The sequence below is a fragment of the Heptranchias perlo genome, unplaced genomic scaffold (assembly GCF_035084215.1).
Source record: "Heptranchias perlo isolate sHepPer1 unplaced genomic scaffold, sHepPer1.hap1 HAP1_SCAFFOLD_184, whole genome shotgun sequence".
NCBI classification, from domain to species: Eukaryota; Metazoa; Chordata; class Chondrichthyes; order Hexanchiformes; family Hexanchidae; genus Heptranchias; species Heptranchias perlo.
The window spans coordinates 388,624-415,680 of NW_027139120.1; the positions used below are offsets into that span (position 1 = coordinate 388,624).

Here is a 27,057-nt window from a genome sequence, read left to right on the forward strand (position 1 = left end):
CTCTCTCTCTCTCTGGCTCTTGCTGGCTCTGCTGGGCTGCTTGTCTTGGTTCTGCCTGTGTCTGGAAAGAAGAGCAGTTTCCAGCAAACAACAAGGCGAGGGGAAGGCAGTTTGACAGGGAAGGTCAGCAGCTCTGTGTTCCCCATTTTATTAGAGTGTTAAGATTGTTGTGTTGTATTTTCTCTCTTGAATAAAGATCAAAGTTTCTTGCACCAAAACCAGTTGTCTGCTGCACTTTGTCACAACCCCCAAATAAGTCCAAGGTCTAGAACCCAGGGAGTGGGAGCGATTCGAACTGTTCAGAAGTCAGAGGTGAAGCTGACACACACCACCACCCCCTACCCATAGCCAGGCACTTGTGGGCTTATTTCAGGGGACACTCTGTCCCATTTATAAGTGGAGTTATTACTGGGGAAACTCTGTCCCGTTTATAAGTGGTGTCATTAATGAGGACACTCTGTCCCATTTATAAGTGGAGTTATTACTGGGGAAACTCTGTCCCGTTTATAAGTGGTGTCATTAATGAGGACACTCTGTCCCATTTATAAGTGAGGTTATGACTGAGAACTTTCTGTTCCATTGCTAAGTGTAGTTATTACTGAGGACACTCTCTCCCATTTATAATGGGGATATTACTGGGACACACTGTCCCATTGAGATTACTGAGAACTTTCTGCTGAATTTATAAGTGGGGTTGTTACTGGGAACACTCTGTCCCATTTATCGTTGGGGTTAGTACTGGGGACACTCTGTTCAATTTTTAACTGGGGATATTAATGAGGACACTCTGTCCCTTCTATCATTGGGGTTATTACTGGGGACACTCTGTTCCATTTATAAGTGGGGTTATTACTGGGGACACTCTGTTCCATTTATAAGTGGGGTTATTACTGGGGACACTGTTCTATTTATAGTTGGGGTTCGATTCCTTTGTGGAAAATCTTGCATCAGGACCGATTCAACATGAAGAGCCTAAGAGTCACTCTGAGAGAATATAGAGGAGGCGATTAGTCCACCCTTGTACAATATTTTTCTTAGCTCCACAAAGAACATTGAAGTATCTGAACATTAATTACTTGCAAGAAAACAAAAGACAGCTGAGTTTTATCTATATTTATTTAAGTTGAAAAGGTTCCTGAAGCTTCCAGATCTATCGGCCATTTCCTTTCTATGAAGCAGTAAGATGTTCTCTGTGAGAATATCCGAAGATGGGAATCAGTACGATCGGGGAAAGCTGCTACTGGGCATTTTGTGGGGAGCAGGGCTCCAGCAGGGCACCAGGAGGGCTCTAGCAGGTCTCCAGCAGGGCACCAGGAGGGCTCTAGCAAGGCTCCAGCAGGGCACCAGGAGGCCTCTAGCAGGGCTCCAGCAGGGCACCAGCAGGGCTCCAGCAGAGCACCAGGAGGGCTCTAGCAGGGCTCCAACAGGGCACCAGCAGGGCTCCAGCAGAGCACCAGGAGGGCTCTAGCAAGGCTCCAGCAGGGCACCAGGAGGGCTCTAACAGGGCACCAGGAGGGCTCTAACAGGGCACCAGCAGAGCAATAATAGGGCTCTAAAGAGGATTTAAGAAGGCAGTAACTGGACACTAATGGGACACTGACAGGGAGCTAGTGGGGATTTAACAGGGTTCTGAGCAGGCATGTCCACAGGTAGTTTTGCAGCATTTCTCCTCCCCTGGACAGTCTCCATCATGATGACAGAACTCAGCGCACATCTTAGTTCCACGGGGCAGGGAGCATCTTCCTGGTTTCACTAGGTGAACACAAAGACAGTGAGTCAGTGAAATGAGGACCTTGGGCATGTACACCAGAGACAGCGGGCCCCTCTCCATCCCACCAACCTCTCGGGTCAACTGGAGAGTGATTCTGTACAGTTACAGAGTGGGTGAACCTTACTCTGAATAAACAGAGGGGCTTTTATTGGATAACCCCCAAAAATGGGTGCTGGGATCGCGGTGATGTGGGCAGCACATAATATTCGTGCTGCCTGATGATTCACCTGATTGCTGCGAGCAGCCAGCGCTACCTGAACTGTTGATTGGTTTCATGCATCAGCAGGGGGCCCAATATCGGGAGTGGCTAGCATTACTTAAAGGCAGTCTGCACCTCTTAAAGGGGCGGTGCATTGTGGCTGCAGGAAGTGCTGGAAGTCCATTGGGAAGTAAATCTGTGCTGGAATGTAGTGAGAACAGCTGGGCTTGAGGGAGAGCGTGCACCAAGGCTCTCTGATGATGCACTAGAGGCCTTGGTGCAAGAGATGGGCAGAAGGAGGGGCATCCTATATCTGCGGTGCGGAGGGGGGGGAACAAGAGGCCATCTGCTGAAGAGCAGAGGGAGGCAGTAGGGGACAATGTCAATGTCCGGCGCATAGCACCACGAGCATGGATGCAGTGCAGGAAGGAGTTCAATGATTTGACACGAGTGGTCAAGGTGAGTGAGGTCAACTGTCAAGGGGCGTCTCCTACCAACTGCACCACTAGTCGCACCCACTGCTCCACACACTACACCCCCATCACCCACATACCAACAAACTCTTTCAATCAGTACTCAACTCTTCCAATCAGATACTTCCTCTCATCCTCACACATTACCACTCTTACAATACGCGCACCCACAACTCACAGGTCACACACACTGGCAGCTATTCAACCATGACAGCCACATCACCCAAACATCCTGCTGGACACTCACCGACACATGTCCCTCTTTCTTGCAGGAGAAGGTGGCGCAAAACAGGAGGCAGCAAGAAAGAACTGGAGGAGGACAGGCACGCCTACACATCCTCACCCCCAGGGAGGAGACAGCGCTGGCCATCATTGGGAAGGCCGTCGCTGAGGCTGTGGCCATTGGCAGTGCCTGAGGGATTGATGATGAGGGTCTCTGCATACCTAATCCTCCTTCTCGCTTCCCACTTCTCCCTCATCCCACAATCTTTTCTGACTTGCGTGCTGCAGATGGTGTAAACACGCATGTCTTACTTTCTCCTCTCCCCGCATCACAACCCAACCCCTGTTTCCTTTGTCATTTCAGATACCCAAGAACTGGAACCTGCCCAGTCAGAGGAGGCAGAGGAAGCTGACAATGATGATATAGACACACCGTCACACAATCTTACACTCGCAGCCACCAGCTCAGAGACTGACTCTGATAGTAGTTTAGAGACTAGGATAGAGGAGGGATCTGCACGTGGTGAGATACCAGGCACAAGTGTACAGGAGTCGGGGCGGGGGGAACGGATACCACAGGTGCCAGCTCACCGGAGGGGGAGGTGACACACTGTTCTGCTGCAGAGGAGTCAGATGAGGACTTCGATGGGCCAGGCTACAGAAGACGGCTGATGGGCTTACACCAACAAATGCTTGGGGCACTGGAAAGCCTGCCAGAAAGCCTGCGCACAATGAGAAGGGGCATGGAGGAGTCCAGCTCCAACTTGGCACAGGGCTTTACGCAGAGCTTGGAGCCCATCCTTTCCAACATGGAACAGGTGGTCACCTCCATCAGCGCACCTGTGGAACCCACCATGATGTAGTGTCTGATGACTGATGTCACAGCTTCCATTGGAGCACAAACATCTGCCATCCAAGGTCAGATTGCTGCGTTCCAGTCTCAGGCTGCTGCTATCGTGGGTCTGGGGACCACTGTGGAACGGGGCTTCCAGGGCGTCCCAGCACTCCAGCAATCCGTTCTCCAGCTGATCACCAGGATTGCTGAGATGCCGCCCCGGGAGAGTGTCAGTGGTGCCATGGCAGTCGGACCTGCTGTCCTCTCTCAGGACGACAGCATTCCTGCTCCCACCCCTCCCACTCCACCAGTGCCCCTGTTGTTGCCTCTCGGCCAGCCAGGCCAGACTGCTGCAGCACATGCTGAGATGGTGCAGTCTGAAGCCAGAGCCAGCCCAGAGCTGCTCGAGGTCGTCCTCCAAGGCCATCCGCATGCTCCTCCATTGAAGGTCAGCAGCCTCCCACCACCCATGCTCCAGCCACTGGGGATGGACCTCGTTGGAGCACTCGGAAAGGTTTATTTATCCCACCAAATGAGAGGTGATCTCATGGAAACATATAAGATTCTGAGGGGTCTTGACAGGGTAGATACTGAGAGGGTGTTTCCCCTGGCTGGCGAAACAAGAACTAGGGGGGCATAGTCCCAGGATAAGGGGTCGGCCATTTAAGACTGAGATGAGGAGGAATTTCTTCACTCAGAGGTTGTGAATCTTTGGAATTCTCCACCCTAGAGGGCTGTGAATGCTCAGTCATTGAGTATATTCAAGGCTGAGATCGATAGATTTTTGAACTCTAGGGGAATCAAGGGATATGGGGATCGGGCAGGAAAGTGGAGTTGAGGTTGAAGATCAGCCATGATCTGATTGAATGGTGGAGCAGGCTCGAGGGGCCGTCTGGCCTACTCCTGCTCCTATTTCTAATATTCTTATGTTCTAAAGGCACATGAATGACAGGCACTAAGGGAATGCATAAGGGTGACCCTAACCCTGAATAAAGAGTGACTCTGTACAGTTACACAGTGAGTAAACCTTACCCTGAATAAACAGTAACCCTGTACAATTACACAATATGACAAAGACTCAAACACATGTTTTTTGCACCAGTAACAGCTGTACATTTGGTTTGTATACCAATCTGATCCTTGGGTATTGTGTACCTTTCTAAGGTGTGTGTGAGTTTCCTGTACCTGTTCGATGCATGTGTGAGTAACTTGTAACATTTCTGGCTGTGTTAGTATCATGTACCTGTGTTGGGTGCGTCTGGGTATCTTCTACCTGTCTCGGGTGTGTGTGGGTATCTAGTACCTGTCCCAGGTGTGTCTGGGTATCTAGTACCTGTCACAGGTGTGTCTAGGTATCTAGTACATGTCACAGGTGTGTCTGGGTATCTAGTACCTGTCACAGGTATGTGTGGGTATCTAGTACCTGTCTCAGGTGTGTCTGGGTATCTTCTACCTGTCCCAGGTGTGTCTGGGTAGCTAGTACATGTCTCAGGTGTGTCTGGGTATCTAGTACATGTCTCAGGTGTGTCTGGGTATCTAGTACATGTCTCAGGTGTGTCTGGGTATCTAGTACATGTCTCAGGTGTGTCTGGGTATCTAGTACCTGTCACAGGTATGTCTGGGTATCTAGTACCTGTCACAGGTGTGTGTGGGTATCTAGTACCTGTCACAGGTGTGTGTGGGTATCTAGTACCTGTCCCAGGTGTGTCTGGGTATCTAGTACCTGTCACAGGTGTGTCTGGGTATCTAGTACCTGTCACAGGTGTGTGTGGGTATCTAGTACCTGTCCCAGGTGTGTCTGGGTATCTAGTACCTGTCACAGGTGTGTCTGGGTATCTAGTACCTGTCACAGGTGTGTCTGGGTATCTAGTACCAGTCTCAGGTGTGTCTGGGTATCTAGTACCTGCCTCAGGTGTGTCTGGGTATCTAGTACATGTCTCAGGTGTGTCTGGGTATCTAGTACCTGCCTCAGGTGTGTCTGGGTATCTAGTACATGTCTCAGGTGTGTCTGGGTATCTAGTACCTGCCTCAGGTGTGTCTGGGTATCTAGTACCTGTCACAGGTGTGTCTGGGTATCTAGTACCTGTCACAGGTGTGTCTGGGTATCTAGTACCTGCCTCAGGTGTGTCTGGGTATCTAGTACATGTCTCAGGTGTGTCTGGGTATCTAGTACCTGCCTCAGGTGTGTCTGGGTATCTAGTACATGTCACAGGTGTGTCTGGGTATCTAGTGTAAACAATTTTACAACACCAAGTTATAGTCCAGCAATTTTATTTTAAATTCTTCCTCAGGTAAAAACATTTACCTGAGGAAGGAGGAAGCCTCCGAAAGCTTGTGAATTTAAAATAAAATTGCTGGAATAAAATTGCTGGACTATAACTTGGTGTTGTAAAATTGTTTACAATTGTCAACCCCAGTCCATCACCGGCATCTCCACATCATGGGTATCTAGTAGCTGTCACAGGTTTCTCTGGGAATCTAGTACCTGCCTCAGGTGTGTGTGGGTATCTGGTACCTGTCCCAGGTGTGTGTGGGTATCTAGTACCTGTCCCAGGTGTGCGTGGGTATCTAGTACCTGTCTCAGGTGTGTGTGGGTATCTGGTACCTGTCTGAGGTGTGTGTGGGTATCTGGTACCTGTCACAGGTGTGTGTGGGTATCTAGTACCTGTCACAGGTGTGTGTGGGTATCTAGTACCTGTCTCAGATGTGTGTGGGTATCTAGTACCTGTCGCAGGTGTGTGTGGGTATCTAGTACATGTCACATGTGTGTCTGGGTATCTAGTACCTGTCGCAGGTGTGTCTGGGTATCTAGTACCTGTCGCCGGTGTGTGTGGGTATCTAGTACATGTCTCAGGTGTGTCTGGGTATCTAGTACATGTCTCAGGTGTGTCTGGGTATCAAGTACCTGCCTCAGGTGTGTCTGGGTATCTAGTACCAGTCTCAGGTGTGTCTGGGTATCTAGTACCAGTCTCAGGTGTGTCTGGGTATCTAGTACCAGTCTCAGGTGTGTCTGGGTATCTAGTACATGTCTCAGGTGTGTGTGGGTATCTAGTACCTGTCACGGTGTGTCTGGGTATCTTCTACCTGCCTCAGGTGTGTGGGGGTATCTGGTACTTGCCTCAGGTGTGTCTAGTTATCTAGTACCTGTCTCAGGTGTGTCTGGGTATCTAGTACCTGCCTCTGGTGTGTGTGGGTATCCAGTACCTGCCTCAGGTGTGTCTGCGTATCTAGTACCTGTCTCAGGTGTGTGTGGGTATCTAGTACCTGCCTCTGGTGTGTGTGGGTATCCAGTACCTGCCTCAGGTGTGTCTGCGTATCTAGTACCTGTCTCAGGTGTGTGTGGGTATCTAGTACCTGTCTCAGGTGTGTGTGGGTATCTAGTACATGTCTCAGGTTTGAGGGTAGCAAGGGCACAGAATGTACTCTGAGTGGGGGATTTCGAAGTCCATCACCAAGAGTGGCTCGGTAGCACCACTACTGACCGAGCTGGCCAAGTTCTGAAGGACATAACTGCCAGACTGGGCCTGCGGCAGGTGGTGAGCGAACCAACACGAGGGAAAAACTTACTTGACCTCGTCCTCACCAATCTACCTGTCGCAGACGCATCTGTCCATGACGCTATTGGTAGGAGTGACCACTACACAGTTCTCGTGGAGACGAAGTCCCGTCTTCGCACTGAGGACACCATCCAACGTGTTGTGTGGCACTACCACCGTGCTAAATGGGATAGATTCAGAACAGATCTAGCAGCTCAAAACTGGGCATCCATGAGGCGCTGTGGGCCATCAGCAGCAGCAGAATTGTATTCCAGCACAATCTGTAACCTCATGGCCCGGCATATTCCTCACTCTACCATTACCAACAAGCCAGGGGATCAACCCTGGTTCAATGAGGAGTGTAGAAGAGCATGCCAGGAGCAGCACCAGGCCTAAAAATGAGGTGCCAACCTGGTGAAGCTACAACTCAGGACTACATGAATGCAAAACAGCGGAAGCAACATGCTATAGACAGAACGAAGCGATTCCACAACCAACGGATCAGATCAAAGCTCGGCAGTCCTGCCACATCCAGTCGTGAATGGTGGTGGACAATTAAACAACTAACATGAGGAGGAGGCTCTGTAAACATCCCCATCCTCAATTATGGCGGAGTCCAGCACGTGAGTGCAAAAGACAAGGCTGAAGCATTTGCAACCATCTTCAGCCAGAAGTGCCGAGTGGATGATCCATCTCAGCCTCCTCCCGATATCCCCACCATCACAGAAGCCAGTCTTCAGCCAATTCGATTCACTCCACGTGATATCAAGAAATGGCTGATTGCACTGGATACAACAAAGGCTATCGGCCCCGACAACATCCCGGCTGTAGTGCTGAAGACTTGTGCTCCAGAACTAGCTGCGCCTCTAGCCAAACTGTTCCAGTACAGCTACAACACTGGCATCTACCCAACAATGTGGAAAATTGCCCGGGTATGTCCTGATCACAAAAAGCAGGACAAATCCAATCTGGCCAATTACCGCCCCATCAGTCTACTCTCAATCATCAGCAAAGTGATGGAAGGTGTCATCGACAGTGCTATCAAGCGGCACTTACTCACCAATAACCTGCTCACCGATGCTCAGTTTGGGTTCTGTCAGGTCCACTCAGCTCCAGACCTCATTACAGCCTTGGTCCAAACATGGACAAAAGAGCTGAATTCCAGAGGTGAGGTGAGAGTGACTGCCCTTGACACCAAGGCAGCATTTGACCGAGTGTGGCACCAAGGAGCCCTAGTAAAATTGAAGTCAATGGGAATCAGGGGGAAAACTCTCCAGTGGCTGGAGTCATACCTAGCACAAAGGAAGATAGTAGTGGTTGTTGGAGGCCAATCATCTCAGCCCCAGGGCATTGCTGCAGGAGTTCCTCAGGGCAGTGTCCTAGGCCCAACTATCTTCAGATGCTTCATCAATGACCTTCCCTCCATCTTAAGGTCAGAAATGGGGATGTTCACTGATGATTGCACAGTGTTCAGTTCCATTCGCAACCCCTCAGATAATGAAGCAGTCCGTGCCCACATGCAGCAAGACCTGGACAATATCCAGGCTTGGGCTCATAAGTGGCAAGTAACATTCGCACCAGACAAGTGCCAGGCAGTGACCATCTCCAACAAGGGAGAGTCTAACCACCTCCCCTTGATATTCAACAGCATTACCATCACCGAATCCCCCACCATCAACATCCTGGGGGTCACCTTTGACCAGAAACTTAACTGGACCAGCCATATAAATACTGTGGCTACAAGAGCAGGTCAGAGGCTGGGTATTCTGCAGTGAGTGACTCATCTCCTGACTCCCCAAAGCCTTTCCACTATCTACAAGGCACAAGTCAGGAGTGTGATGGAATACTCTCCACTTGCCTGGATGAGTGCAGCTCCAACAACACTCAAGAAGCTTGACACCATCCAGGACAAAGCAGCTCGCTTGATTGGCACCCCATCCACCACCCTAAACATTCACTCCCTTCACCACTGGCGCACCGTGGCTGCAGTGTGTTCCATCTACAGGATGCACTGCAGCAACTCGCCAAGGATTCTTCGACAGTACCTCCCAAACCCACGACCTCTACCACCTAGAAGGACAAGAGCAGCAGGCACATGGGAACAACACCACCTGCAAGTTCCCCTCCAAGTCACACACCATCCTGACTTGGAAATATATCGCCGTTCCTTCATCGTCGCTAGGTCAAAATCCTGGAACTCCCTTCCTAACAGCACTGTGGGAGAGCCTTCACCACATGGACTGCAGCGGTTCAAGAAGGCGGCTCACCACCACCTTCTCAAGGGCAATTAGGGATGGGCAATAAATGCTGGCCACGCCAGCGACGCCCACATCCCATGAACGAATTTTTAAAAAACGTGCGTCTGGTTATCTAGCACCTGTCTCAGGTGTGTCTGGGTATCTGGTACCTCTCTCAGGTGTGTCTGGGTATCTTGTCCCTGTCTCAGGTGTGTCTGGGTATCTAGTACCTGTCTCAGGTGTGTCTGGGTATCTTGTACCTGTCTCAGGTGTGTCTGGGTATCTGGTACCTGTCTCAGGTGTGTCTGGGTATCTGGTACCTGTCTCAGGTGTGTCTGGGTATCTGGTACCTGTCTCAGGTGTGTCTGGGTATCTGGTACCTGTCTCAGGTGTGTGTGGGTATCTGGTACCTGTCTCAGGTGTGTGTGGGTATCTAGTACCTGTCCCGGTGTGCCCGTGTGGTGTGTTGTACCTTTATTGGGAGATGTACATTGATGACCACATCCATTGCTGCAGCATTTCTCATCCCCTGGGCAATCATTGTCGTTTGTACAATATTCTGCACATACTCCAACTCCACTGGATCTCTGGGGACAGACCCCAGGCTTCTCTGAGGAAACCAAACACATCACAGTTTAGCTGGATCAGTGCGTGAAATATAAAAATGACCCACACCCACAAAACTCAGTGAGATATTTTTACCCACACATTTCCTGATCTGAAGCCTCTCATGTCCGGGGCTTTGGAATGTAGGAACAGGAGGAGACCATTTCGCCCCTCGGGCCTGTTCCACCATTCAGTTCGATTGTGGCTGACCTGCACCTGAACACCATTTTCCCACCTTTGCTCCGTCTACCTTAATCCTGTTCCCCAACAAAACAATACCCAAATGCCCAAACAGTGCTCATGTACTCAGAAGGGCCAATGCTGTGATCAGTTGAGGTGTGGGGGCTGCTGGGATCAAGTCTTTAGGCCTGTTGATAGTCCATTAAAGGGATGTTTTACCACTTTAAAGGCCCGCTATCAATGTAAGTTGTTGTTGAATAACTGGCCCACTTTCTGATCACAGACGGCAGTCCTGGTTCTAGGCTAAGACCTCACTAAGCCTTGAAAAATTACAAAATATACCCAATGTCACCCTCTCCCATGTTTAGCCATTTTGGAAATTGAACTGTGTACAAGTTGTGAGACGTTTGTTTTCCAGGCCCAGATTCTGGAAGTCTTCATGTTCACAGTCAATACCCTCAGGGCTGGAGTGAACAGCCTTAGTGTGTGACTGATCATGCAGAAATATATCAGGGAGGCAGAAGTTTTAATAGATGAGGGATTAGAGACGGCCATGCTGGGGTGGGAGTAGGAGAGAAGACCCAGGCACCTAGAGGAGGAGGGTGGGTCTCTGTTGGAAGTCGTTTTGTGGCAGGAGAAGTCATCCCTGGGGCTCGCCAACACGTTCTCTCTGGAGAGAGATGATGTGGAGACTCAGGAGGTGACTGCGACAGGGCAGAGCAGGACATGCACTGGGGCGATGCAGCAGCTGCAGGTGAGGGTGGGACATGCACTGGGGCGATGCAGCAGCTGCAGGTGAAGGTGGGATATGCACTGGGGCGATGCAGCAGCTGTAGGCGAGGGTGGGATATGCACTGGGGCGATGCAGCAGCTGTAGGCGAGGGTGGGACATGCACTGGGGTGATGCAGCAGCTGCAGGTGAAGGTGGGATATGCACTGGGGCGATGCAGCAGCCTGAAAGGGAAGGAGGGATAAAGAAAAGAAAGAGCAGACTGGTTGTAGTATTAGGGGATTCGATTATTTGGTTTATAGATAGAATTCTGTGCAAACTGAACCCAGAGAAATGAATGGAGTCCCTCCCGGGTCGAGGATCTGATGTCTCAGGTCGACCAAATGGGAGAGAGAGCAGGTGAAGAACCAATTATTGTCACTCAGGTGGGAATTAATAACAATTAGGAGTAGACCAGAGGCCATTCATGTTGAATTTAGGGCATTAGGAAGGAAGCTGAAGGGAAGGACATTGAGTGTAGTATTTTCTGAAATACTACCCATGCTACGTGCCAGTGAGAGATTGAGGGTCATTAGGCACCAACACATGGCTACAGTTCTAGTCCAGGGAATCAGGGTTCCTCAAACAGTGGGACACCTTTTGGAATAGAGGGAGCCAATACAGAGCACATAGGCTCCACCTAAACCAAAGTGGGTAGAGGTGTGGGCAGGCAGGTTAGATAGACTGGTGTGTGAATGTTTAGATCCAGGAGTGGTTAGATAGACTGGTGTGTGAATGTTTAGATCCAGGAGTGGTTAGATAGACTGGTGTGTGAATGTTTAGATCCAGGAGTGGTTAGATAGACTGGTGTGTGAATGTTTAGATCCAGGAGTGGTTAGATAGACTGGTGTGTGAATGTTTAGATCCAGGAGTGGTTAGATAGACTGGTGTGTGAATGTTTAGATCCAGGAGTGGTTAGATAGACTGGTGTGTGAATGTTTAGATCCAGGAGTGGTTAGATAGACTGGGGAAGCAGTGTTTGAACTCGATGCAGGGGTCATTGAAACATTTAAGATTCTGAGAGGGCTTGACAGGGTAGATGCTGAGAGGACGTTCCCCCTGGCTGGAGATCTAGAACTAGGGGGCATAGTCTCAGGATAAGGGGTCGGCCATTTAGGACTGAGATGAGGAGAAATTTCTTCACTCAGAGGATTGTGAATCTTTGGAATTCTCAACCCCAGAGGGCTGTGGATGCTCAGTCATTGAATATATTCAAGACTGAGATCGATAGATTTTTGGACTGTAAGAGAATCAAGGGATATGGGAATTGGACAGGAAAGTAGAGTTGAGATTGAAGATCAGCCCTGATCTTATTGAATGGCGGAGCAGGCTCGAGGGGCCGTATGGCCTACTCCTGCTCCTATTTCTTATGTTCTTATGCCAGATAGAATGTGGAGGCAGTGTTTAAACTCAATGAGTAAAGAAAGACTTGCATTTCTACAGCCCCTTTCATGGCCTCAGGATGTCCCAAAGCGCTTTACAGCCAATGAAGTACTTTTGAAGTGTAGTCACTGTTGTAATGTAGGAAACGCAGCAGCCAATTTGTGCACAGCAAGATCCCACAAACAGCAATGAGATAAATGACCAGATAATCTATTTTTTATTGGTTGAGGGATAAATATTGGCCCAGGATGTGGGGAGAACTCTCCTGCTGTACTTTGAATAGTGCCATGGGATCTTTTACGTCCACCTGAGAGGGCAGACGGAGCCTCAGTTTAACATCTCATCCGAAAGACGGCACCTCCGACAGTGCAGCACTCCCTCAATACTGCACTGGAGTGTCAGCCTAGATTATGTGCTCAAACCTCATGGAGTGGGACTTGAAGATTGACGAAGAGGGGAAAAATAGAGTATGAGAGTAAACTTGCAAGGAACATAAAAGTGGACTGTAAAAGCTTCTACAAGTGTGAAAAAAGAAAAAGATTAGTGAAGATAAATGTAGGTCCCTTACAGTCTGAAACGGGAGAATTTATAATGGGGAACAAGGAAATGGCAGAGAAATTAAACAAATACTTTGGGGTCGATTTTTGGATGGCCATGCGGGTGCGTTGGGGCTCCTGAATGGTGGAATCCCAGAGCGGGCTCGGAGCCCAGCTCCAAGCCGCTGACTTCCGTGTTCCCCAGTGACGCGTTCGGGTGCGCGCGCAGCTCACGAATGCGGGACTCCCAACGGCAATTAAAGCTGGTGGGATGCTGCTTTAGATAGTCAGGTAGATAGTTGAGGAACTCGACAGACCTCACTGACTGGAGATTTTGGCAGGTGTGTGATTTTGAAGGATCCTCAGCATGTTTCCCGTGCTGTGGGAATCACTCCCTGTTGGAGCAGACGTGTTTCAGCCAGCAGCCAGTGGGAGATGCAAAGGATTATTTGACAGGTGGGGGGAAAACCTCATTTATTGCAGCAGGGCACTCTGTCACTTCAGACAAAGTTTTGGCTGAAACACCTTTGTCTTTCCACTCAAAATTATTAATTTATACCCTAAACTCTGCTGTGCAAACACATTTACCTACTTTGCGGACCCCCTCAAACTCACACTGTCAGGATGGGGGTGCCATGGCTGCATTCATCACTTCATCTGAGAACGAGCAACATCACCAGCCTCGCCAGGCACACCGTCCACCTCCGCCACGTGGAGCTCCACAACACAGTGCTGCACCACAGGCACCCGCACAACAGCACAGAGGGTAACAACAGAGAGAGTGACGTCGCAGGAGGCACTACCCTCACCACAGGGTCTACAGACTGAGGCTCAGCTTCCTCGACCTCTCTGAGGAGCAGTGCATACGGAGGCTCAGAGTCAGTCGCCAGGTAGTCGTGGATATCTGCAGCCTCCTTCATGCCGAGCTGCTCCCGACTGGCCCGAGCAGCATCCCCTTACCTGTCACTGTCAAAGTCACCACTGCCCTCAACTTCTTACCTCCGGATCATTCCAGGGTGCCACCGGGGACATCGCCAGGGTCTCTCAGTCGTCTGCACACAAGTGCATAAGGCAGGTCATCGACAGATTGTTTTGCAGGGCCTCGCAATACGTCAACTTCCCCATGGACAACCTCAGCCAGACGGAGAGGGCAGTGGGATTCCACACTGTGGCTGGCTTCCCACGGGTGCAGGGTGTAATCGATTACACCCATACAGCAATACGAACACCTCCATACGAGCCAGGACTGTTCATCAACAGGAAGGGCTATCACTCCATCAACACTCAGCTCGTTTGTGACCACCGCAAGAGATTCCTTCACGTGTGCACCAGATTCCCTGGCAGCTGCCACGATTCCTTCACCCTCCAGGAGTCCAACATCCCGCCCCTCTTCCACACACTGAACACTCGCAAGGGCTGGCTCCTCGGGGACAAGGGATACCCCCTGCACACATGGGTCATGACACCTCTGAGGAACCCCACCACCGAGCAACAGTGTCGATATAACAACAGCCACATCACTACCAGGTCTACAATTGAGCATGTTATAGGGCTGCTCAAGATGCGCTTCAGGTGCCTTGATCGTTCTGGGGGAGAGCTTCAATACACACCAGACAGAGTGGGACGCATTATAGTCGTGTGTTGTGCCCTGCACAAGATGGCACAACAGAGAGGGGTGCCGCTGGAGGAGGCCCCATCCACATCTGCCTCCCACATTGAGGAGGAGGAGAAGGAGGAGGAGGAGGCGGAGGAGCAGGAGGCAGAGGAGGAGGAGCAACCCATGGGCAGAACAGCGGCTCACCTGGCTGCTTGTGAGGCCAGGGAGTCACTGAGATGTGAACGGTTCTCCTAACATCAGACAGTGTGAAGAGTCCAGTCCTCACCACCTGGATAAAGCAGCGGCCACACCAGCCCCCCACCCCCTGTCCCCCGTCCCTCCAGAAAACAGTCCTGCAACTACACATACACCCACTGTAGGGTGACCCAATGGGTGGCATCAAGTGTGGGTGTTCATGGTGAACCTCATGAAAGGGCCTTATTATAGAATCAAGTCAAGAATGGCCAAGACATGTCAGTAGTGGTGAAAATAATAATATTTACTGTGCGATTAACTAAAATCAAATATAAATAAAAAACATGACCAACCGTCAAACCCCCTTGTGCATCCCCTTTGTGCTCACAAACCTTCGCCTTTCACTTCCGACTACTCCTACGTGGTGCCTCCCCTGTGGCTGCAGCAGAGGTAGTGACAGGTTGCTCTTGTTCATGCCCTGACCGATTAGATGCTTTGGGCCTACGCCCTCTGGGTTTCGGTGCCCGTGAGGGTCCCTCCAAAGACTGCTCCACCTGCACCTGTGCAGGGGCAGACTCGGCCACCTGGAGAGGAGGCAGCATTGCGGGTGCTGGTTGAGAGGGGGGCAACGGGTGAGACGCGGGAGCACTTTGAGTGGCGTCCCCACTTCCATGTCCCCTTTCGCCATCTTCCCTCCCCTGGGCCAGGCACACACCAATCCTACCACTCTGCTGGACGACAGTTTGGAGGACATGTGTGAAGTCTTGTAAGGCCAGTGCTAGAGTATCTGCCTGCCTGTTTAAGGCGGCAGAATGTTGTTCACCCTGAGTCCGAAGGGCCGTTGTCAGGGCCTCAATGGACTCATTGGTGAGCCGTGCTTGAAGCTCAATGGAGACTAGCCTTCTCTTCATCGCAGACATTCCCGCACTTACCCGCGACACTATCTCAGAGATTCCCTCACGTCCCTGTGACAGCATCTCAGAGATTCCCTCCTGTACCTGTGCCACCATTCCGCTCATGCAGGAGTTGGACTCCTCCATCCTCTGCGTGATTGTGGAGAGTGCACGTGGCACCTGTTCCAGCACCTCGCAAATGTGCTGCTGCCCCTCCATCATTCTCCTTTTCATGGATGGCCCCCAGGGTTCAGCATCTGTGTCCAGCTGAGCAGAGCCTGGAGAGGAGAGCTCCCACCGACCCAGACTCTCCACAGCTGTCCCTGCCACCAGTGTCTGGTCGTGCTCACATGTGTGCGGTGACTCACCATGTGCGACCCCAACTAACTGAGGACTGGGACCCACCGAGGTGTGAGTATCTGCAATGGTGGGTGGCTCGCTCAGATGTGACTGTGCCCCCTCAGAGGCTGGGAACTCCTCTGAGGAATTGCCCTCCGTCGTCACGACGGTCGTTGAAGGCCCTGTAAGAGAACAGAAGGCAATATTAAGCATAATGACAGATGTTGAGGTGCTGAAGATGACAAGGCATGTTAACATCAATTGCTATTGTGAGTGCTGAATGTTAAAGTTCTGTCACCAGCCGTTTGTCGGGTGTCAGTCTCGGTGTCCCTGACGGGCAGACACTTGAGGGTGGGGCTCAGTTCAAGAGCCTCCTGCTCCGCATCCGTGAGGACGACCTGATGTTGCGGCCCCCCCTCCGGTCTTTGCCCTCTCCCGTGCATTCTGGACTCTCTTCTCCTATAAGGGGAGAAAGTAGAGAGGTGTGAGTGAGGGATGGTGAAGTGGCCAACTGATGAATGCATTGGTTTGGGTGAGGCTGACCGTGAAAGAGATGCATCAGAGGGTGAGTATGAGACAGAGCCATGACATTGTATGAGGATTGGGTTGAGTGGTAGTGGTGGGGTGAGTACTGGGGAGGTGAGGAAGTGCAGGTAAGTTGAGGATGAGCTTTGAGTGGGTGTGGGAGTGATGTGATAGAATAGTGTTGGCAGTGCAGAATGAGTTGTGGGGTGGGGGCGGTGATGTGGAAGACGGAGTGTAGGAGAATGAGTCAGTGTCCTCACTTTGCTGACCTAGTTAGGTCATTGAAGCTCTTCCTGCACTGGATCCAGGTGCGGGAGATGTTGCTGCTGCTGGTGACCTCCTCTGCCACCTCGAGCCAGGCCTTCTTGGTGGCAGGGGCAGGCCACTTCCTCCCGTCCGCTGGGTAGAAATTATCCCTCCTCCTCCTCACCCCATCCAGTAGCACCTGGAGTGAGGCATCAGTAAATCCGGGAGCAGCCTTTCCCCTGGGCTGCTCCATTGTGGTGTGTGGGTGAAGCTCCAGGAGCAGCCATTGGAGGACTGCCCCTTTAAATAGGGCTCCTCCAGCTGACAGCCTGTGATGTGGGTGTGCAGTCTGCCCGCTGCGCAGGTTGACGACGAAAAACCCGGAAGCCACATTAAGTGGCTTCAATTTACCCGCGATTGGGTGGGGGGCAGACAGATTTTATTGGGTGGGTTACCGACGTGCCCAGTTGCTCCCCCCACTGCCATCCCGCCTCGCTGTTAATATCGGTGCCTTTGGTTCTGTCTTCATGGAAGAGGACACAAATAACTTCCCAGAAATGCTAGGGAACCAAGGGACCAGTGAGAAGGAGGAATTAAAGGAAATTAGTATTAGTAAAAAAATAGTGCTGGAGAAATTAATGGGACTGAAAGCCGATAAATCCCCAGGGCCTGATAATCTGCATCCCAGAGTACTAAAAGAGGTAGCCATGGAAATAGTGGATGCATTAGTTGTCATCTTCCAAAATTCTGTAGATTATGGAACAGTTCCTGCAGATTGGAGGGTGGCAAATGTAACCTCACTATTTAAAAAAGGAGAAAGAAAACAGGGAACTACAGACCGGTTAGCCTAACATCAGTAGTGGGGAAAATGCTAGAGTCTATTATAAAGGATGTGATAACAGGACACTTAGAAAATATTAACGGGATTAGACAAAGTCAACATGGATTTATGAAAGGGAAATCATGTTTGACAAACCTACTGGAGTTTTTTGAGGATGTAACTGGTAGAATAGATAAGGGAGAACCAGTGGATGTGGTTCATTTGGATTTTCAAAAGGTCTTTGATAAAGTCCCACATAAGAGGTTAGTGTGCAAAATTAAAGCACATGGGATTGGTGGTAATATACTGGCATGGATTGAAAATTGGTTAACAGACAGGAAACAGAGAATAGGAATAAACGGGTCTTTTTCGGGGTGTCAGGCAGTGACTAGTGGGGTACCACAGGGATCAGTGCTTGGGCCCCAGCTATTCACAATATATATCAATGATTTGGATGAGGGAACCAAATGTAATATTTCCAAGTTTGCAGACGACCCAAAACTAAGTGGGATTGTGAGTTGTGAGGAGGATGCAAAGAGGCTTCAAGGCGATTTAGACAAGTTGAGTGAGTGGGCAAATACATGGCAGATGCAGTATAATGTGGATAAATGTGAAGGAAAAACAGAAAGGCAGAGTATTATTTAAATGGTGATAGATTGGGAAATGTTGATGTACAAAGGGACCTGGGTGTCCTTGTGCACCAGTCACTTAAAGCAAACATGCAGGTGCAGCAAGCAGTTAGGAAGGCAAATGGCATGTTGGCCTTCATTGCAAGAGGATTTGAGGACAGGAGCAAGGATGTCTTACTGCAGTTATACAGGACCTTGGTGAGACCACACCTGGAGTATTGTGTGCAGTTTTGGGATATACATGCCATAGAGGGAGTGCAGCAAAGGTTCACCAGACTCATTCCTGGGATGGCAGGACTGTCATATGAGGAGAGATTGGGTCGACTCGGCCTGTATTCACTCGAGTTTAGAAGCATGAAAGGGGATCTCATTGAAATATATAAAATTCTGACAGGGCTAGACAGACTGGATTCAGGCAGAATGTTTTCCCTGGCTGGGGGGTCCAGAACGAGGGGTCACAGTCTCAGGATACGGGATAGGACATTTAGGACTGAGATGAGGAGAAATTTCTTCACTCAGAGGGTGGTGAACCTGTGGAATTCTCTACCACAGAAGGCAGTGGAGGCCAAGTCACTGAATATATTTAAGAAGGAGCTAGATAGATTTCTAGACACAAAGGCATCAAGGGGGATGGGGAGAGAGTGGGAATATGATATTGAGAGAGAGGATCAGCCATGATCATATTGAATGGCAGAGCAGGCTCGAAGGGCCGAATGGCCTATTCCTGCTCCTATTTTCTATGTTTCTATGTTTCTATGAACTGAGACATGGTTCCCAGGAGTGATCTGAGATGTGTTTCCCAGATGTGATCTGAAATGTGGTTCGTAGGTGTGATCTGCGATCTGTTTCGTACATGTGATCTGAGACGTGTTTCCCAGGCGTGATCTGAGACAGGGTTCCCAGGTGTAATCTGAGACATGTTTCCCAGGTGTGATCTGAGACGTGTTTCCCAGGTGTGATCTGAGACGTGTTTCCCAGATGTGATCTGAGACAGGGTTCCCAGGTGTGATCTGAGACATGTTTCCCAGGTGTGATCTGAGACATGTTTCCCAGGTGTGATCTGAGACAGGGTTCCCAGGTGTGATCTGAGACAGGGTTCCCAGGTTTGATCTGAGACATGTTTCCCAGGCGTGATCTGAGACATATTTCCCAGGCGTGATCTGAGACAGGGTTCCCAGGCGTGATCTGAGACAGGGTTCCCAGGCGTGATCTGAGACAGGGTTCCCAGGTGTGATCTGAGACAGGGTTCCCAGGTTTGATCTGAGACATGTTTCCCAGGCGTGATCTGAGACATATTTCCCAGGCGTGATCTGAGACAGGGTTCCCAGGTGTGATCTGAGACATGTTTCCCAGGTGTGATCTGAGACAGGGTTCCCAGGTGTGATCTGAGACAGGGTTCCCAGGTTTGATCTGCAATGTGTTTCCTAGCTGTGATCAGAGATGTGTATCCCAGGTGTGATCTGAGATGTGTTTCCCAGGTGTCATCTGCGATATGTTTCCCAGGTATAATCAGAGAGGCGGTTCCCAGGTGTGATCTGAGACGTGTTTCCCGGGTATGAACTCAGATCTGTTTCACAGGTGTGATCTGAGATGTGGTTCCCAGGTGTGAACTGAGACATGTTTCCCAGGGGTGATCTGAAATGTGTTTCCCAGGGGTGATCTGAAATGTGTTTCCCAGGGGTGATCTGAAATGAGGTTCGCAGGTGTGGTCTAAGATATATGTTTCCCAGGTGTAGTCTGCGATGTGTATCCTAGGGGTGATCTGTGATGTGTATCCCAGGTGTACTCTGAGATGCATTTCCCAGGTGTGAATCTGAGATTTTGCTTTCAGGTGTGAGCAGAGATTTGCATTCCTGGTGTTACATTACACGTATTTCCCAGGTGTGATCTGAGATGTGTTTCCCAGGTGTGACCTAGATGTGTTTCCCAGGTGTGATCTGAAATGTGTTTCCCAGGTGTGACCTAGATGTGGTTCGCAGGTGTGATCTGAGATATGATTCCTAGGAGTGATCTGAGACGTGTTTCCCAAGTGTGATCAGAGAAGTGTTTCCCAGGTGTGATCTGAGACGTGGTTCCCAGATGATCTGACATGTGTTTCCCAGTTGTGATCTGAGACATGTTTTCCAGGTGTGATCTGAAATGTGTTTCCCAGGTGTGATTTGCGATGTGTTTCCCAGGTGTGATCTGAGGCGTGGTTCCCAGGTGTGATCAGAGAAATATTTCCCAGTTATGATCAGAGACGTGTTTCCCAGATGTGATCTGAGATGTGTTTCCAAGATGTGATCTGAGATGTGGCTCCCAAGAGTGATCAGAGATTTGCATTCCTGGCGTTATGTTAGACGTATTTCCCAAGTGTGATCGGAGACATGTTTCCCAGGTGTGATCTGAGGAGGTGGTTTCCAGGTGTGATCTGAGATGTGTTTCCCAGATGTGATCTGAGATGTGTTTCCCAGGTGTGATCTGAGATGTGTTTCCCAGGTTTGATCTGAAATGAGTTTCGCAGGTGTGATCTGAGATGTGTTTCCCAGGTGTGATCTGAGATGTGTTTCCCAGATGTGATCTGAGATGTGTTTCCCAGATGTGATCTGAGATGTGTTTCCCAGGTTTGATCTGAAATGAGTTTCGCAGGTGTGATCTGAGATGTGTTTCCCAGGTGTGATCTGAGATGTGTTTCCCAGATGTGATCTGAGATGTGTTTCCCAGATGTGATCTGAGATGTGTTTCCCAGGTTTGATCTGAAATGAGTTTCGCAGGTGTGATCTGAGATGTGTTTCCCAGGTGTGATCTGAGACAGGGTTCCCAGGTGTGATCTGCGATGTGTTTCCTTGGTGTGATCAGAGATTTGGTCCAAGGTGTGAACTGGGGCGTGGTTCTCAGGTGTGATCTGCGATGTGTTTCCAAGGTGTGATCTGAGATGTGGTTCCCAGTTGTGATCAGAGACGTATTTCCCAGGTGTGAACTGACAGTGTTTCCCAGGTGTGATCTGAGATGCATTTCACAGGTGTGATCTGCGATGTGGTTCCCAGATGTGATCTGAGACATGTTTCCCAGGTGCGATCTGAGAAGTGTTTACGAGGTGATAACTGACATGTGATTTGCAGGTGTGATCTGCGATGTGTTTCCCAGGTGTGATCTGTGAAGTGTTTCCCAGGTGTGATCTGAGATGTGTTTCCCAGGTGTGATCTGTGAAGTGTTTCCCAGGTGTGATCTGTGAAGTGTTTCCCAGGTGTGATCTGCGATGTGTTTCCCAGGTGTGATCTGTGAAGTGTTTCCCAGGTGTGATCTGTGAAGTGTTTCCCAGGTGTGATCTGCGATGTGTTTCCCAGGTGTGATCTGTGAAGTGTTTCCCAGGTGTGATCTGAGATGTGGTTTGCTGGTGTGATTAGAATGTATTTCCCAGGTGTGACCTGAGATGTGGTTCCCAGGTGTGATCTGAGACATGGTTTCCCAGTGGGATCTGAGACGTGTTTCCCAGGTGTGATCTGAGATGTGCTTCCTAGGTGTGATCTGAGATGCTTTTCCCAGGTGTGATCTGAGATATGGTTCCCAGGTGTGATTAGAAATGTTTTCTAGGTGTGACCTGAGAAGTGTTTCCCAGGTGTGATCTGAGATGTGTTTCCCAGGTGTGATACGAGATATCATTCCCAGGTGTGACCTGAGAAGTGGTTCCCAGGTGTGATCTGAGATGTGTTTCCCAGGTGTGACCTGAGAAGTGGTTCCCAGGTGTGATCTGAGATGTGTTTCCCAGCTGTGATCTGCAATGTGTTTCCCAGCTGTGATCTGAGATGTGTTTCCCAGCTGTGATCTGCAATGTGTTTCCCAGCTGTGATCTGAGATGTGTTTCCCAGCTGTGATCTGCAATGTGTTTCCCAGCTGTGATCTGAGATGTGTTTCCCAGCTGTGATCTGAGATGTGTTTCCCAGGTGTGATCTGCAATGTGTTTCCCAGCTGTGATCTGAGATGTGTTTCCCAGGTGTGATCTGTGACATGGTTCATAGGTGTGATATGAGACATTGTTCCCAGGTGTGATCTGCAATGTGTTTCCCAGGTGTGATCAGTGAAGTGGTTCCCAGGTGTGATCTTAGACCTGGTTTGCAGGTCTGATCTGCCATGTGTTTCCCAGATGTGATCTGAGAAGTGTTCCCCAGCTGTGATCTGCGATGTATTTCCCGGGTGTGATATAAGATGTGGTTCACAGGTGTGATCAGAGATGTGATTCCCAAGTCTCATCTGGGACTTGGTTCGCAGGTCTGATGAGCAATGTGTTTCCCAGGTGTGATCAGAGATATGGTTCCCAGGTGTGAACTGAGATGTGGTTCCAAGGTGTGATTTGAGACGTGGTTCCCAGGTGTGATTTGAGACGTGTTTCGCAGGTGTGATCTGAGACGTGTTTCCTAGGTTTGATATGAGACGTATTTCCCAGGTGTGATCACAGACGTGGTTCCTAGGCATGATCTGAGATGTGCTTCACAGGTGTGATCTGACAGATGCTTCCCAGATGTGACCTGACGTGTTTCCCAGCTGTGATCTGAGATGTGGTTCCCAGGTGTGATCTGAGACGTGGTTCCCAGATATGATCTGAGATGTGTTTCCCAGGTGTGATCTGAGATGTGTTTCCCAGATATGATCTGAGATGTGTTTCCCAGGTGTGATCTGAGATGTGTTTCCCAGATGTGATCTGAGATGAGTTGCCCAGGTGTGATCTGAGATGTGTTTCCCAGGTGTGATCTGAGATGTGTTTCCCAGGTGTGATCTGAGATGTGTTTCCCAGATATGATCTGAGATGTGTTTCCCAGGTGTGATCTGAGATGTGTTTCCCAGATGTGATCTGAGATGTGTTTCCCAGGTGTGATCTGAGACCTTCTTACCAGGTATGATCTGTGATGTGTTTCCCAGGTGTGATCTGACATGTGTTCCCATGTGTGATCTGAGACCTGTTTCCCAGGTGTGATCTGTGATGTGTTTCCCAGGTGTGATCTGTGATGTGGTTCGCAGGTATGATATGAGACATTGTTCCCAGGTTTGATCTGGGATGTGTTTCCCAGGTGTGATCAGAGAAGTGGTTCCGAGGTGTTATCAGAGATGTGGTTCCCAGGTGTGATCTGCAATGTGTTTACCAGTTGTGATCTGAGACGTGTTTCCTAGTTGTGATCAGGGACATGTTTCCCAGTTGTGATCTGAGATGTGTTTCCCAGGTGTGATCTGAGATATAATTCCCAGTTGTGATCTGAGACGAGGTTCCCAGGTGTGATCTATGACGTGGTTCGCAGGTGTGATCAGAGAAGTAGTTCCAGGTGTGACCTGAGACGTTGTTTCCTTGTGTTATCTGAGACATGTTTCCCAGGTGTGATCTGGGAGGCGTTTCCTAGGTGTGATCTGCCACGTGTTTCCCAGATGTGATCTGAGACCTGTTTCCCATGACTGATCAGAGACATGGTTCCCAGTGGTGATCTGAGATGTGGTTCACAAGTCTGATCTGAGACATGGTTCCCAGGTGTGATCTGAGACACGTTTCCCAGGTGTGATCACAGAGGTGGCTCCCAGGTGCGATCTGAACTGTGGTCCGCAGGTGTGATGAGAGAAGTGGTTCCCAAGTGTGATCTGAATCGTATTTCCCTGGTGTGATCTGTGATGTGTTTCCCAGCTGTGATCTGAGATGTGGTTCCCAGTTATGATCTTAGACATGTTTCCCAGGTATGATCAGAGACGTGTCCCAGATATGATCTGTGATGTGTATCACAGGTTTGATCAGACATGTGTTTTCCAGGTGTGATCTGAGACATGTTTCCCAGGTGTGATCTGAGACTTGTTTCCCAGGTGTGTTCTGAGACTTGTTTCCCAGGTGTGATCTGAGACTTGTTTCCCAGGTGTGTTCTGAGACTTGTTTCCCAGGTGTGTTCTGAGACTTGTTTCCCAGGTGTGATCTGAGACTTGTTTCCCAGGTGTGTTCTGAGACTTGTTTCCCAGGTGTGATCTGAGACTTGTTTCCCAGGTGTGTTCTGAGACATGTTTCCCAGGTGTGTTCTGAGACATGTTTCCCAGGTGTGTTCTGAGACATGTTTCCCAGGTGTGTTCTGAGACTTGTTTCCCAGGTGTGTTCTGAGACATGTTTCCCAGGTGTGTTCTGAGACATGTTTCCCAGGTGTGTTCTGAGACATGTTTCCCAGGTGTGTTCTGAGACTTGTTTCCCAGGTGTGTTCTGAGACATGTTTCCCAGGTGTGTTCTGAGACATGTTTCCCAGGTGTGTTCTGAGACATGTTTCCCAGGTGTGTTCTGAGACTTGTTTCCCAGGTGTGTTCTGAGACTTGTTTCCCAGGTGTGTTCTGAGACATGTTTCCCAGGTGTGTTCTGAGACTTGTTTCCCAGGTGTGTTCTGAGACATGTTTCCCAGGTGTGTTCTGAGACATGTTTCCCAGGTGTGTTCTGAGACATGTTTCCCAGGTGTGTTCTGAGACTTGTTTCCCAGGTGTGTTCTGAGACTTGTTTCCCAGGTGTGTTCTGAGACATGTTTCCCAGGTGTGTTCTGAGACTTGTTTCCCAGGTGTGTTCTGAGACTTGTTTCCCAGGTGCGATCAGGAAGGTGGTTCTCAGGTGTGATCTGAAACGTGGTTCCCAGTGTGATCTGCGTTGCGTTTCCCAGTTGTGATCAGAGACGTGGTTCGCATGTGTGATCTGAAACATGGCTCCAGGTGTGATCTGCGATATGTTTTCTAGTGGTGATCAGAGATGTGTTTCCCAGGTGTGATCTGAGATGTGTTTCCCAGGTGTGATCAGAGAGGGGGATCCCAGATATGATCTGTGACGTGTTTCCCAGGTGTGACGTGACATGGTTCGCAGGTGTGATATGAGACATGATTCCCAGGTTTGATCTGGGATGTATTTCCCAGGTGTTATCAGAGAAGTGGTTCCCCAGTGTGATCTTAGACATGTTTTCCAGGTATGATCTGTGATGTGTTTCCCAGTTGTGATCTGAGATGTGTTTTCCAGTTGTGATCAGAGATCTGCTTCTCAGGTGTGATCTGAGATGTAAATTCAAGGTGTGATCTGAGATGTGTTTCCCAGTTGTGATCAGAGACCTGCTTCCCAGGTGTGATCTGAGATGTAATTCATAGGTTGACCTGAGATGTTGTTTCCCAGGTTTGCTCAGAAAAGTGGTTGAGATGTTGTTTCCATGTGTGATCTGAGACATATTTCCCAGGTGTGATCTGCCATGTGTTTCCCAGATGTGATCTGAGACCTGTTTCCCAAGTCTGATCTGAGAGGTTTTTCCTTGTTGAGATCAGAGACCTGTTTCTCATGTGTGATCTGAGACGTGTTTCCCAGGTGTGATCTGCTATGTGTTTCCCAGATGTGATCTTGGACATGTTTCCCAGATGTGGTCTGCAATGTGTATCGCAGGTGTGATCAGACAAGTGTTTCCCAGATGTGATCAGAGACCTGTTTCCCAGATGTGATCAGAGGCGTGGTTCCCATGTGTGACCTGAAACGTGGTTCGCAGGTTTGATTTGAGAGATTGTTACCGGGTGTGATCTTAGACGAGTTTCCCAGGTGTGATCTGAGACGTGTTTCCCGGGTATGAACTCAGATCTGTTTCACAGGTGTGATCTGAGATGTGGTTCCCAGGTGTGAACTGAGACATGTTTCCCAGGGGTGATCTGAAATGTGTTTCCCAGGGGTGATCTGAAATGTGTTTCCCAGGGGTGATCTGAAATGAGGTTCGCAGGTGTGGTCTAAGATATATGTTTCCCAGGTGTAGTCTGCGATGTGTATCCTAGGGGTGATCTGTGATGTGTATCCCAGGTGTACTCTGAGATGCATTTCCCAGGTGTGAATCTGAGATTTTGCTTTCAGGTGTGAGCAGAGATTTGCATTCCTGGTGTTACATTACACGTATTTCCCAGGTGTGATCTGAGATGTGTTTCCCAGGTGTGACCTAGATGTGTTTCCCAGGTGTGATCTGAAATGTGTTTCCCAGGTGTGACCTAGATGTGGTTCGCAGGTGTGATCTGAGATATGATTCCTAGGAGTGATCTGAGACGTGTTTCCCAAGTGTGATCAGAGAAGTGTTTCCCAGGTGTGATCTGAGACGTGGTTCCCAGATGATCTGACATGTGTTTCCCAGTTGTGATCTGAGACATGTTTTCCAGGTGTGATCTGAAATGTGTTTCCCAGGTGTGATTTGCGATGTGTTTCCCAGGTGTGATCTGAGGCGTGGTTCCCAGGTGTGATCAGAGAAATATTTCCCAGTTATGATCAGAGACGTGTTTCCCAGATGTGATCTGAGATGTGTTTCCAAGATGTGATCTGAGATGTGGCTCCCAAGAGTGATCAGAGATTTGCATTCCTGGCGTTATGTTAGACGTATTTCCCAAGTGTGATCGGAGACATGTTTCCCAGGTGTGATCTGAGGAGGTGGTTTCCAGGTGTGATCTGAGATGTGTTTCCCAGATGTGATCTGAGATGTGTTTCCCAGGTGTGATCTGAGATGTGTTTCCCAGGTTTGATCTGAAATGAGTTTCGCAGGTGTGATCTGAGATGTGTTTCCCAGGTGTGATCTGAGATGTGTTTCCCAGATGTGATCTGAGATGTGTTTCCCAGATGTGATCTGAGATGTGTTTCCCAGGTTTGATCTGAAATGAGTTTCGCAGGTGTGATCTGAGATGTGTTTCCCAGGTGTGATCTGAGATGTGTTTCCCAGATGTGATCTGAGATGTGTTTCCCAGATGTGATCTGAGATGTGTTTCCCAGGTTTGATCTGAAATGAGTTTCGCAGGTGTGATCTGAGATGTGTTTCCCAGGTGTGATCTGAGACAGGGTTCCCAGGTGTGATCTGCGATGTGTTTCCTTGGTGTGATCAGAGATTTGGTCCAAGGTGTGAACTGGGGCGTGGTTCTCAGGTGTGATCTGCGATGTGTTTCCAAGGTGTGATCTGAGATGTGGTTCCCAGTTGTGATCAGAGACGTATTTCCCAGGTGTGAACTGACAGTGTTTCCCAGGTGTGATCTGAGATGCATTTCACAGGTGTGATCTGCGATGTGGTTCCCAGATGTGATCTGAGACATGTT

The 27,057-nt window shown here is 49.5% G+C and overlaps 1 protein-coding gene across 1 annotated transcript in view; it reads right to left on the bottom strand.

Annotated features, from left to right (window-relative positions):
• Positions 1 to 1,098: 1,098 nt before the first annotated feature.
• wfdc2 (WAP four-disulfide core domain 2) overlaps positions 1,099 to 27,057 on the bottom strand; it is a 117,205-nt gene continuing 91,246 nt past the window's right edge. Inside the window, exons 3-4 of the mRNA XM_067977864.1 lie at positions 9,746 to 9,883; positions 1,099 to 1,752 (exon numbers count right to left, since the gene is read on the bottom strand). Of these exons, the coding sequence (XP_067833965.1) occupies positions 1,619 to 1,752; positions 9,746 to 9,883 (272 nt within the window). The 3' untranslated portion in view covers positions 1,099 to 1,618. The remainder of the gene's footprint in view (positions 1,753 to 9,745; positions 9,884 to 27,057) is intronic.